Below are 13495 nucleotides of genomic sequence, written 5' to 3'. Positions count from 1 at the left end.
CTGTTGAAAATAAGTGTATCGGTAAAGTTATATTCGGAAAGAATAAACCAGTTTTATTAAGAAAGGACTTGTGTCGCTGAATTTTCGTCGGAACAAAGTTACGGAAAATCAACTAACGACTGGAGGCGTAACAATATTTTATTAAGCAATTAAATCACGATATTTACTTGTCGTCTCTATTTCGAACACATCTAAAAACATCATTATGGGTCTTAATGAACAGACGAAAAAATATTATTATCTTACCATAAAGTTTTCAAAACTGTTAAAACTATACAGCGTACATTGACTGGATTATGTTTCCAAGTTTATTTTAGTTTATATCCCGATAAAAAAAATACATTTAAACGGAACAAGATAAATGATTCACTCTTTATTGGTTAGTTCAGCAAAAACGTTCGAACTTTTCATGGAGATATATTTCAAAACCACTTACATACTGCTAACACATTTCCTAAAATATCTCCAGAAAATGTCAAAACCAGTGATTACGTGTCTTAGAAAAACACTATCTTTCTACTACAGAAGTGACTTAACACAGCATAAAGCGCCTAAGGTAAAACAACGAATAACGTTTGTATCGTTCATTTCACATAACAACTTATATTAATACAAGTATTTAATTGTTTAATTTTTGTAATACATATTGGTGTATAGAACACATATTAATACTAGAAATAAACGACTTTATAACACCAAACTATTTTGTTGTTATAAGGTCGTTTATTTCTAGTATTAATATAAGTATTTGACGTAAATACAAACTTAATGTTACCATTTAATTACTGTATACTGTTCAGGGGACAAGTTCTTGGAATATTATGTTTGTTTTTGTTTATTTTAATTATCACCAAAAGTGGGTATTTTGGTAAAAAAGAAACGCGTGACCCAGTCTGTTCTTGAATTTTTCACATATTTGTTTCTATTCTCCGAGATCGGTCGAACTAGTAACATATAGCAAATAGGTAGCAGTAACATTGTCTCTTCTTCAAATACCTTTATTAATACAGATTACTTGCTCTAGATAAAGAAAACTACAAAAACCTTACATATCAACTGCAGATCGCATCTATACCAGGACTGGTCTTGTTCTTGAGCTGACCCTTACACAGGGTTACTGATGTGAATTCGTCGAAAAAGGCCTAACTCAGTGACATGTCAAATTCAAAACTAAGTTTCTTTGATCAAAATAAACACTTTTGTTCTCAGAAACCTTTACAATAATAATAAATTACATAATAGTAAAACTAAAAGATATGCTTGACTAGCTTGTCAAATATAATTTTCTGGAATATTCCATACGAAATTGAATTTATAATATACAGTCTTTAATGATACATATTCTCTCATTGCTCCGCAAGGGGCCAGAAATACAAACTGCTAAAATAATGATAAATAGTATTTTATTAATTGCCGGTTCATCAAACTTGTAAGAAATTTTTGACCTTTACTCATATCACAATTTGTTAACAAATACACTTACTTTGTTGGTTATTGCTCTGCCATGAAATCCTTTAATTTTAAGAAGAAAATTATATATATATCTTAATCGATTTTCATTTATAACTGTAATATAAATTCAGCATTATGTATATCCATAAAGTCCAAACTGTTCCATTAGAAAGCACCATAAAGACAAACTATAGTAGTTCTATTTCGATATTTTATCGTACGTTTTGCTACTTTTCATATTGTTTCACAATAATTACTTGGTGACATTTTCACTAAATTGCTATTACGAGTTCTAGCAATAAAAATCATATTAATTACAAACTTTATGTTTGTGATTATTCAGCTATCTAATATTATTCAACATAACTTACACCACCTCATTAGGTCAGGTTAACCCATTACGTGCTCTAAAGTTAATTAGTTAGTTATATCGTCAAAAGTTGCCAAAATAAACCAACCCCAGCATATATTTGGCTGAGAAAAATTTGCTGAAATTCTATATTTCATTACACCTTAATAAGGAGGCTAGAATATTCACCAAAGGTAACTTAATGTCCCTTATCGCAATTCGGAAGTGTAATTAGTAAGATCGTAAAGCAGCTTTTACAAATAAGTACATGCCAAAATCTGTGACGGGGTAATTTATGAAAATTAATTGAAATTTCAATCTAGTTATAACTCTTGTTTTTAACATCATTTTGACACTAAATTTTTAACAAAAATGAGCATTAAAAGAAAGCCCGCTCTATTATTGTATTTTTAGCGCAAAGCTACACTTGGGCTATCTACACTTTGTCTAACATGGGGGATCGAACCCGTAAACTTATCGCTTACTCACCGGAGGATTTACTGTTATCACTTGCTATTTCAAACTCGCCGGAAAGTATGAAACTCTTCCTGTAAAATGCCGTGCTTGGAACTTACGTTATGAAGGCACATCGTCAAAAATGATCATATCAGGGGAACTAAAAACAAGACTTTATACAAAAGAAAATATCCATATGTCAAACTTAGAGGGAATACGGAACAGTTGTAAAAATAAAAAAGAATCAAAATATGTTCACTATGAGGAAAAGAACCAACAATTTACATTTTTATCTTGATGTGGAATTTTAAATTACAGATGTACAAGTTGCGCCTTTTAAACGTTTCTTTGTGTTAATGTGTTGGTGTTTAATGGAGGGCAACGAAATGTGGACATATAAACAATATTTCAAAAATGAGCATTAGCTAAAAATAAGGAAATGCTGTTGTACGGAAACAAGCTTAAAAGTTAAGATGGATATTTTTACAGAAAGAATAAAGCTTTATTAAGAAAAGTATGTTTGTTTGTTATGAATTTCGCGCAAACTACACGAGGGCTATCTGTGCTAGCCGTTCCTAATTTAGCAGTGTAAGACTAGAGGGAAGGCAGCTAGTCATCACTACCCACCGCCAACTCTTGAGCTACTCTTTTACCAACGAATAGGGGGATTAACCGCACATTATAACGCCCCCACGACTGAAAGGGCGATCATGTTTAGCGTGACGGGGATTCGAGTTGATCGCCATAACCACCTGGCTATGAACGTCATTATTACTAAAATTATTCATTTGATATAATGATATTTTTCAAGGTCCTGTAAAAGTAATTCCTTGCAGTTGAAGATATTACAAACTTCCAACATACAAGTTTCATAAAGAATTAGTAAGTTCTGCGAAGATGTCTACACAAAGACTATCTAACACGTTTAGCTATTTCTTCCTCATGGTTGCGTGTAACAACAGTAAGACAATGGCTATTGTCTAGAGAAATAGATAAGTTTGATAATTCAGAACTGATAACCGATACTGCTGTTCAGATTATGTGACGATACTCGAGCAATTTTTTTAAAGTATGCAAACAGTAAGAACAAACATTACATCCACAAGCATAAATTTGCCCGCGGTGGCTCAGCAGCACGGCTGAAGGCTTATAACGCCAAAAATTGGGTTTCGATACCCACGGTGGGCAGAGCACAAGTAGCTTTGCGGTTAACAACAAACAATAACAAGCAATACTTACCTGAAATGAAGGATAACTGCAATTATCCAATGAGGAGGGTGTCTAAAATAATGTAACAAATTTATTTACCGTTATATCTGAATGTATTCTGTCGGTCCCGTGTCGCACTGCCATGATATCCTATGCATGCTGGAATGAACACTATAGGTCTAACGGCATTCTATTAATAATTGTAGCAAATGAAACGCAAATAATTTTGCTAACTTAAATTCTGGATACACTGTATATGGCGAAATTCTGTATGCAATGATAATAAATGTAGTACTGGAAGAAATGTCGAAAATATAAAAATAGAGAACAGATCCCTGTCGAAAAATAAAAGTAACGTCACGCAATGAATAAGTATACATATATAAATGTGAGTCTCTCCTATAACACTTTTTACACTGAAGACATAAAATATTGCTTGTTTGTTTGTATCTACGCTGTTCTCATCACGGGTATCGAAATCCGGATTATAGCGTTATAAATCTGCAAACTTGCCGCTGTGACAATGGTGAGCATGAAATATGGATACCAGTTTAGAACTTAATCTTCACTGTATAAATCTGTAACAGTTGCTGAAGGATTCAGAATAAGAATTCATGGAAAGAAAGTCTGTCTTACAGATACTACATTTAGTAAAAGCCCTACAGGTGGCAGTGCAGTTTTCACACCTTTTAATTACTAACATTAAATAATAGAATTGTTGTTTTAACGAAAAGCTACACAATGTACTATCTGGGCTATGTCCATCGCAGGGAACGAAACTCCGGATTTTAGCGTCATAAATCCATAAACTTAATGCTGACTCACCGGTGGATTAAGTAATAGAGACGAAGCATAAACGAAAACCCGTATAAACAGTAATAATGACACTGAAGCTGCCACTACTTTTTGTACACTGTATAATCTATGTAATTGCCTAGCACTCTTTTTCTCAACAGTACGTATACATTGCACCATAATATAAGCAAAGGTCTTTAAAGAAGTGTACCGAAGTTCCAGTTATAGTGTTTATGTACACTCTGCTAAGCCAACGCATCTGTCTATGTTATCGATCTCAAAACTGCTTTCTCTATCGTGTGGTTCATTTTTTTCTTCTATTCAACGAATTTCGTGTTTATTTCTTCTAGGGTATTAAAATTAATGTTTTTATTTAATGCGTGTTGTCCTTATCATGATGAGAAATAAGATTTCATTCCATCGTTATATAAAAGTAAAGTATACTTTAAACGCTTGTTTGAATTTAAGCACAAAGCTACATAATGGGCTATCTGTGATCTGTCCACCACGGGTATCGAAACTCGGTTTCTAGCATTGTAAGTCCGCAGGCATACCGCTGTGCCACTGGGGGGAGGGACACTTTAAACTCAAAAATAACAAATGTCTTTCATATTACGTCATTCGGTGACTAAGGGGTTAGTTTGAGGGCTTACAAAGTTAAAAATAGGGGTTCGATACCCCCCGGTGATCAGAACACAGATAATCCATTGTGTAGCTTTGTGATTATCAACAAACAAACGTTGGTATTAACAGATGTAGCGCAAGAAGAACGAAAAAACTGTGGTGATAAAAATCGGAAATGCGATCACTTTGCACGATTCTCTGGTTTTGTTAGATTGGGATTATATATTATTACTAACATTACTACATCTGGTGTTCTATGAAAATTTTTAAAACAAAATCCATGCTTAATTCAAGTATACCGGGCAAGCCTGTAAAATAATGATATTTTATCAGTTAAGAAGCTGTATACTTTCCTGATGAACAGCTTGTCAACACATCTTTCAGTAGATTAATACCTTATTTATGTAACTAAATTACAATTCACGCAGTATTATATGCCAGTGTCTTATAAAGATTCTAAAGTACTTGTTTTTCAAACTTGAATATTACAGAAACTAATCATAAAATCAGCAGGTATAGAACCTGAAACCCGCGAGGCCTGGTGTGCTTCGGATGTGGTAAATAATTATATATATGTATACAATCCGCACAATAAGAGTACGTAAGAATTATTAGCGTTGCATTTTTAACTGGTTTTCAAATTACTTTGAGAACACATAAAAATATTGTAATTTACAATCACAAGTCAAAGCGAAATGTAATCAACATCTTATGACAAACCGTCGTTAAAATAACGATTCTTTTCTGTAAAGAAACAATAATAGGTTGTTCCTCAATCTAGTTTAGTGAACAATATCCAAAACGTATGAAATAACAATGGTTCATTGGTGTTCTGAAAGTTTTTGTATTGTTATCCTTAACAAATTAACGGGGGCATTGTTTTATAAATTAATAATGCTTCTTTCAATTTCTGTTGAATTGGGAATATTATTGAGCTACTTTCTGTAGCCATCCTTCGGTGTTGATGGAAATGTTCAACAGGCGAATCATGGTGCTTAGCTGGTGTCGCATCAATCAGTGCAGCAGGCATAGAAGACGAACAGATTGGAGGAATGTTTGGCGGCTTCTAAAACGAACAAATGACCAGACGGCGTTTCTTACCAAAATGAAGTTAATTACAGACTCGCCGTCAAAGGCAAGAAAGGAAAGCTAGTGACTTCAGTTAACGTGAAGCTGTGAAGCGAATGGTTTAAAAAGGTCACAGCTGTAGTTTATAAACTTGCTTTTCTCTTTTCCTTATCAAGTTTAGACTTCACATGTAAACAAAACATACAAGTCTTTAAAATGCCAAGTAAATATCTATTAAACATCTCTGTACACTTCATAAATTTGAAGTTTCAAGTGTTATTTGCTTTCTTTTTTTATATATAATGTTATTTAAACTAAGATTTAGTTTTTATACATACACGAATCATAGCACTAGTATCTTAGCTCACGCCTTCAGTGGAGACTGAAAAGACCATTGAATTTACGCACTTTCAGTTTTCAACATAACGTTAATCTGTCTTGTAATTATACTGATTTGAGTGATAAGAAAAACATATGATTTACATAATGGCTGGAGATGGCTTGAATGGGTAATGAAGTTTTTCTTCATTACCCATTCAAGCTATCTCCAGCCATTATTAGTCTCAAAGTGGGTTCCTCGTCATCGAATATGATTTACATAACCGTGACTCTGACCTCTTGACCTAAATAGTAAGTTAACAGTATGACTTATCAAGAATATCCTAAGATCCTAATTAATGTTAGAGAATCATACAAATCAACAAGTTCGTAAAAGGGCAACGCTGAACATTTTATTCGTGGTTCTATTAGCATCATAAGATTCAAACTATATAATGATTTAACCAACACAATAAATATTTCTAGACAAGCTGGAATACTCGTCCCCTGGACGGAAGTTATGGAAATTTGTAATTAATGAAAGGTTACCACAGTACTGTTTGTTTGTTTGAAGTTAAGCACAAAGCTACACAATGGGTTATCTGGGCTCTGCCCACCACATGTATCGAAACCCGGTTTCTAGATTTGTGAGTCCGCAAACATACCGCTGTGCCAATGGGGGGCGTTACCATAGGACAAGAAGAATTCCTTCCCTTATATGTAAGTGTAAAAAACGCAAAAACGCCCATATAAACTGCAAAACATAATATGTGAAACCGCTAGTTTGCTTGTAACCTCCATACCAAATTTGGTGAAGATCCATCTACAGGAGGCGAATTAGTGGTGCAAACCACAAAACTGTAAATATGTATGTACCCCTGCATGGACCTAATGAACCGCCATACCAGCTTTGGTAAAGATCCATCTAAACCCTGCGAAGTAGTTACGTGGAGATACAACAGACAGTACTATTATATTTATATAGATATCTAAATACAATGGCGTTTTAGGTTAAATGCAAAAATATAAAAAGTCAACAATGAACATATACCCGGAAGTTACTAAAAAGTAGTCGTAAAGCTACATGTTGTTAGGTATTCCACCGTACAAACGGTATTCCAAGATTGGTCCAGTTTATACTAAGAATAATATCTTTCAGTGAGAATATATGCGTAAAATTTTTTTCGTATTGTAAATTGTTTGTGAACCCGAAGTTCCTTTAGCATTTATGTATATTTTAATGAACAATATACATTATCGCTCTGACGACACTACTGTTTTAATAATTCTATAGATTTATCAACGAATTCGATAAATATTTTTAGTTTTAGTCTGTTAATAAGCTAAAGCAAAGTAAAGACATAACAGTTTCAACCAGTTCCAGGTGCTAAAACTGAAGATTAAAAAGAACACAGAGAATCATTAATCCTTAGTTTGCATAATTCATTCATTATTTTTAAGCTATCTAAACAAAACTTCCTCTTATGGAACTATAAAACCCAAACAAAACTTTCATTATATATATCATTTTATCCTTAGTTGCAAAATAACTTTTTACTAAATGAAGGAGTATGGGAAACGTGTATTATGTGTAGACACGTTTACCGTACACCTCTGTCTGATGGTATTGTTATCTACTGTTTAACATCGAATGAAGTAGAAATGTTGTTACTCACCCGTACAGCAGAGCAGCCCCAGCGATTGAGCCTCCACACTGAGCTATTACATACAAACTAGCCCTGAGAGGGGATATTCTTCTGGTCACAAACATTGTAAAGGTCACGGCGGGGTTAACATGAGCACCAGAGATATGATTAAAGCACTGAGCCAAAGTGGCCATTGTTAAACCACTGGTCAAGGCCTTGATCATTAAGTTACTGGGGTCATGATTGGGCCAGGAGACATGAGCCCCACAGAGAAGAAAGACGTAGAAGAAACTTGCTAAGCACTCTGCAATAATCGACCTCCAGAACTCTAGCGTCCTTATCTCCTCACGAATACTTCTGTTCTTGTTCACCTGCACCTGAAGTTTTTCCACCCTATCAATCAGGTGTAAAAAAAACGTTTCGAAGGATATGGTGGCCATAGCACACTTTTCAGATCGGTTAACTCTACTAGTAACTTAAAAGATAGAGTTTGATGTCAGGCTGTAGAGACCACACCACAATTAATTATTTCAGAAAAAGCCACAGTGTCAACCTTTCAGAACATCATGTGCGAAGTTTAACACCTTTTTTTCCAATTGAAACCTACATTTTAGTATTGTAATCAAGAAAGTTAATATTAAAATTAGTTGTTTATTATTGTAGCAGCGTGAGCAGTAGATGTAAAGTTAATGCTAAGGGTAAGCATGTCCACAAAAGTTTCTATGCGATAAAAGTGATCATTGCATCACGCGCAAGTTAGAAGGCCACAGCGCAAGACCATTCAGCCAGACCAGATCGAGTACTTGTTCTTAGAAAACCGTCGATTTGATACACTTAACGGAACAGTCATACAAACACTACAGAATGACTACATAACCACTTAGTGTCAGATGTGGGCTATGTTATAATCAAAACATTCTCAACTTTTAATAACGCGCCACGATTGTTAAACCTTTTATGCGGTTAACAAAACCAAAACTAGAGAAAAGAGAGCGTCAAAAACTTAAATCTTCTCTTCGATCCTAGCGTTCAAATGTCGTCTGCTCGCTGTTGCTGCGTGCCAGCAACAACTGTTTGGCTGGCACAAGGAAGCGGCACGAGCTCAGAGTCAGAGGTATGTGAATCACAGTAGACGAAAGACGACTTGATAGCCAGACTTAAAACGTGTCTCAATAAATAAATGTGTTCACACAGAAAGTTGTGTCATATGAAAATATTGTACGAACATCTCTTTCCAGTACGAATTAGAGTAACAAAATAATAACTAAATTTCGAATAAACCAAGCACGGTATACGTGCAAACGTTCATTTATTCTCATTACCTCTTCGTGCGTTGTATAAGTTTAGATCTCCTCACAATGTCTCGGTATTGTCTACTTGTTTAATTAAGTACTCAATGACGCCATTTCTGATTACAAATCAAGAAAGCGCATCATTAACTAAAATCACTCTGAGTATATAACACCTCTGATTGTTGATCCGTTTTTTCAACATTCTAACTGTAAGCTTTTTTCTGTGTAGATATAGACGTGGATAGGTTTCTTGTAACTCCTAATAAGTTCAACCGGGTAATTATATTTTTATTAATTCTTGTTGAAAAAAATCCCACTTTACAAGCGGATTAGTATTCGATTTGTCAGTGTACTTCTCTTACAAGGGCAGCTTTTTCAAATACTAGAATTCCACTTTTTTTCCCCAAACTTCAAGATGAATGCTCATTATGTAAAACTTGTCGAGAAAAGCATTAGAGCATTCGCGCTTTGAGAAAAACACGTCCATCTTTTCAGCACACAACTATCACTTCTCAACATTTGTATCCTGATCCAAATTTGGCTTCGTACTTCGAGATGAAACCAGTAGTTGTGATACTTTACCGTACAATTTTTCGCTTTTACTACAACTTGCTTGGTCCACCGGTGAGTCAGCAGTTATTTTATCAACGCTAAAATCTGGGTTTGATTACCCGAGTTTAAGTTTGTAATAACGAACAGTGTGTTAAAGTTAAAAATTGCTACAGCGGCCATAAACGTGGATGTTTGTTCTCATAATACCAATTTACGGCTTCTTTTAGAGCAAAACACATTTGGTCTATCTTCTGTGTCCACCGCGGGGAATCGAAACCCGAATTGTAGCGTTGTAAGTTTGTAAACTCACCACTGTCCCACCGGGGGACCCAGTTTATAGAAAAGCTGAACTATAATCAAGTAAATAAACGTTAGTAAACATTTCTAATTAAATCAATAAATACGTAGAAAGTGCTTCCTATTGGCAAGAAATATTTAGAAATCATTTACTATGTTTAATTCACGTATCTGATTTCCGCAGAAGATTTCAGTAGAAAAATAAAATGTATGTCTTAGCACTCTCGGTTTATAAGTGCATTGAAAATTACAGTAATACAGTGCCATCTATAGGCATTATATTTTCCGAAACGACTTTTTTTTTTTAATAAGATTTCGTTTCTAGCTATTATATTTTCGTTTAATTATTGTTTCAGTTATTTTTTTTGAAAAACTAATAAGGAATAAAGAAAACGGAGTTTTAAAACTTCCTCAAATCCACTAATCTTTCATGTAATATGTTCGTCTTGGAAATATTTGTGTGTTTAGAAATGTTGCGCAAAGTTACATAAAGACTTCTTGGAGTGCAATAATGTTATTATACGCCTCTTCCTCGTCTTCGGTGTTTTAATCCTAGGATGCATAGGTAATTCTACTTTAATGAGATGCTAAACGCACAGCGTTTAATTTTCCTGAATTGAGCATGACCGGTTATTGTTTAGAGATAGTTAATTGAGGCTAACTCGGAACATGAACCAGGTAAATAAGGAAATAGAAAATTGGCAAGAAAAACAAAAAACTGGTAGATGGGTCCAAGAGAACGCTTTATGCACTTGAGCGCTTAGTACCTCCAGTGGAATCGTGGTGAAATGCCATGTGATCATTAGCTTTTTTCTCATTGTTTTCAATTTATAGAATTGTTTTAGTTATGAAAAAACTGATAAAATCTCTTCTTCTCTTTCAATGGATGAATATTTAAGAATGTTTAACAATCGGAAAATCAACACTTTTTGCTATTATCAATATTTCAGCAGCCTTAGCCATTGAGATAGAAGGTCTTGAGTGTTGTTTCAAGAATAAGTCTGCTTTTTAAGATGGTTTTTGCCCATGTACTCTGTTAGAATTTTTGTGAAATTCTTGGGCAAACCCTATTGTGAACCACTTTCGTCGTTTTTTCATTATAAAACTATTTGGCGAGTTCACAAAGGTTTAATTTTTTAGTTTTTCCACTTTAAAAGTAATGATTTGTTTGAATTTATGCACAAAGCTACACAATGGGCTATCTGTGCTCTGCCCACCACGGGTATCGAAACCTGGTTTCTAGCGTTGCAAGTCCGCAGACATACAGCCGTGAACACAAAAAAAGATTTTAGATATGAAAAGACAGACATTGCCATTTTTTTTTCATATGAGAGATTCCGGCCTCAAATCGATTGGATATCAATGAAAATTTGATACAAAACGGATAATTACGTAAAAGAGAAGAATCTTTGAAAGTTGCTTAATCGTAAGTCTACCTATTTTCAACACCTCCAACGGTCACTTTAAGCTAAACAGTTTCCGGAATTCCTGTGTTCTTAAGGGAATCAAAGATTCGAGATCGTTTAAGCTTTGTTGAGAAGTTTTCTTGCCAGAAGATAACACGAGGTTGAAAAGGATGCGCGAATGTGTTGAACCTAGTTTATCTGTTCTCAACACTTCTGACAGTTTGTTCCATTTACTGTGGTTTTTCGCTAATCATGTTAACATTTAAATAATATGACAATTCTACGTACATTATTATGTCAATTCGTAATGATACAGCAGCTATTAGATCAGAACAGTAGCATGCTACATGCATATATTGTAGGATTTATTGGAGAGAGCGGGCTGTGCCCATAATATAAATATTCCTAGGGCAAATTACCCCTTACCTCCGCTAACTTGGCGCTTATGTTACGTTTTTAAATTGGAGAGGGGCGTGTATGAACATTCGCGTACCTATCCTTCGTATATAACGAATACTCGAATACTCGCATATTTTTCATAAATATACTCCAGCTCTATTTCACTTTCCAGATGAAATCATATTAAACATTTTAAAATTAAATAACCTCAAATATCTCGCCATTTAACCGTGCACACAACATAACAAATAAATCACGAGGCTACACATTATTACAAAAATTGCTAACTTTTTTCTTTTTGCCCTTAGTGGCACAGCGGTATATCTGTGGACTTACAACGCTAGAAACCGGGTTTCGATACCCGTGGTGGGCAGATCACAGATAGCCCAATGTGTAGCTTTGTGCTTACTTAGAAACAAACAAACAAACAAATCTTTCTTCTTCATATTATCAACTAACGAAAGTACCCGGCTTTGCTCGGGTTATTAGGTTGATATATTCTGGATGACTATGTCAGTGTGTGTATTCTGAACCTATTTTAGCATCCTACAGGTGGGCATAGTTTTCAACATTTAGCTTCTTTCGGTTTATGCAAATGAATAGCAGCCTTTCTGTTTCAATTTTGGCATACATTACGATTTTAGTGACGGGGTGAAAGGGAGTCGTGACACCTTGTAAGTGTAGTGAATGTTGATATGAGTTAAAGAAATTAATATATAAGCCTAAGTAAAAACATAGTGTTAGATAACCTAGCCTAGAGCCAAGTGTATAAAATTTTTCATGAAAGTAAAAATATTGATCCAATTTTAAACTTAAATCGTTTCTGAATTAAGGTATTTTCTGTTATATCACCAACGTTTTAAATAAAAAAACAAACCTCTTTAATCAATGGAGATTCTAAATTAAGAAATCAACAAATATTTTTCCAGTTTTATTGTTTATACATTTCATTTTATACTTTCAGTACGTAGAATAATAAAAATGTTAGGTTACACTTTCGTTGCTAAGCAACATGACATAAAAGCCATTGCTGGAACGCATTGTTACCAGAACGAACTGGTTTTTCTATATATATATTAGAAATTGTTAATCTAACTGATATACTACAGGGTATACTATGAGGTGGTTGTACTTGCCTCGTCATTTTTGACGGGCTTATATGCCTATAATAAAAGTGTGTGTCAGTCTGAATGTCTGTGATTTCTATTTGTAATATAAGGAACCACTTCTTTTCCATTTTTGTTTTTTGCTAGTTTGCCTCATTAAAAAGGTGCACACGTGCACGCATATGGATAAGTAATAATACCCAGGTGCACATCCTCGAGGTCCACTTAGTACGAGTGCAAAATTTCAGGTTTCTTGATTCTTTCCTCTTGGAGCTATGGCGGTCACACACACGCCCTTTTATTATTACAGATATATTCTTAAATTCTTCTGAAAATTATGTAAAGCCATCTAATGTTCTTCTGCATTAGGGAGCTTAACTTGCAATCTGCGGGTCGCGGGTCCAAATCGTTGTCCCACCAAACATGCTCGCCCTTTCGGCTGTGTGGGCATTATAATGTGATGGTCAATCCCACAATTTGTTTGGTAAAAGATTGGCCCAAGAGTTGATGGTGGATGGTGATGACT

The 13495-nt window shown here is 34.6% G+C and overlaps 1 protein-coding gene across 2 annotated transcripts in view; it reads right to left on the bottom strand.

Annotated features, from left to right (window-relative positions):
* Positions 1 to 8986, bottom strand: part of LOC106458782 (neurogenic protein big brain-like) — a 95235-nt gene extending 86249 nt beyond the window's left edge. Inside the window, exon 1 of one of the 2 annotated variants that reach the window (XM_022385116.1) lies at positions 7948 to 8986. In XM_022385116.1, the coding sequence (XP_022240824.1) occupies positions 7948 to 8357 (410 nt within the window). In that variant the 5' untranslated portion in view covers positions 8358 to 8986. The remainder of the gene's footprint in view (positions 1 to 7947) is intronic. The other variant, XM_013918331.2, reaches the window with a different exon arrangement.
* Between the last annotated feature and the right edge of the window lie 4509 nt (positions 8987 to 13495).

Source organism: Limulus polyphemus, unplaced genomic scaffold (genome assembly GCF_000517525.1).
Source record: "Limulus polyphemus unplaced genomic scaffold, Limulus_polyphemus-2.1.2 Scaffold513, whole genome shotgun sequence".
NCBI classification, from domain to species: domain Eukaryota; kingdom Metazoa; phylum Arthropoda; class Merostomata; order Xiphosura; family Limulidae; genus Limulus; species Limulus polyphemus.
This window is presented reverse-complemented; position numbering and strand designations above follow the sequence as displayed.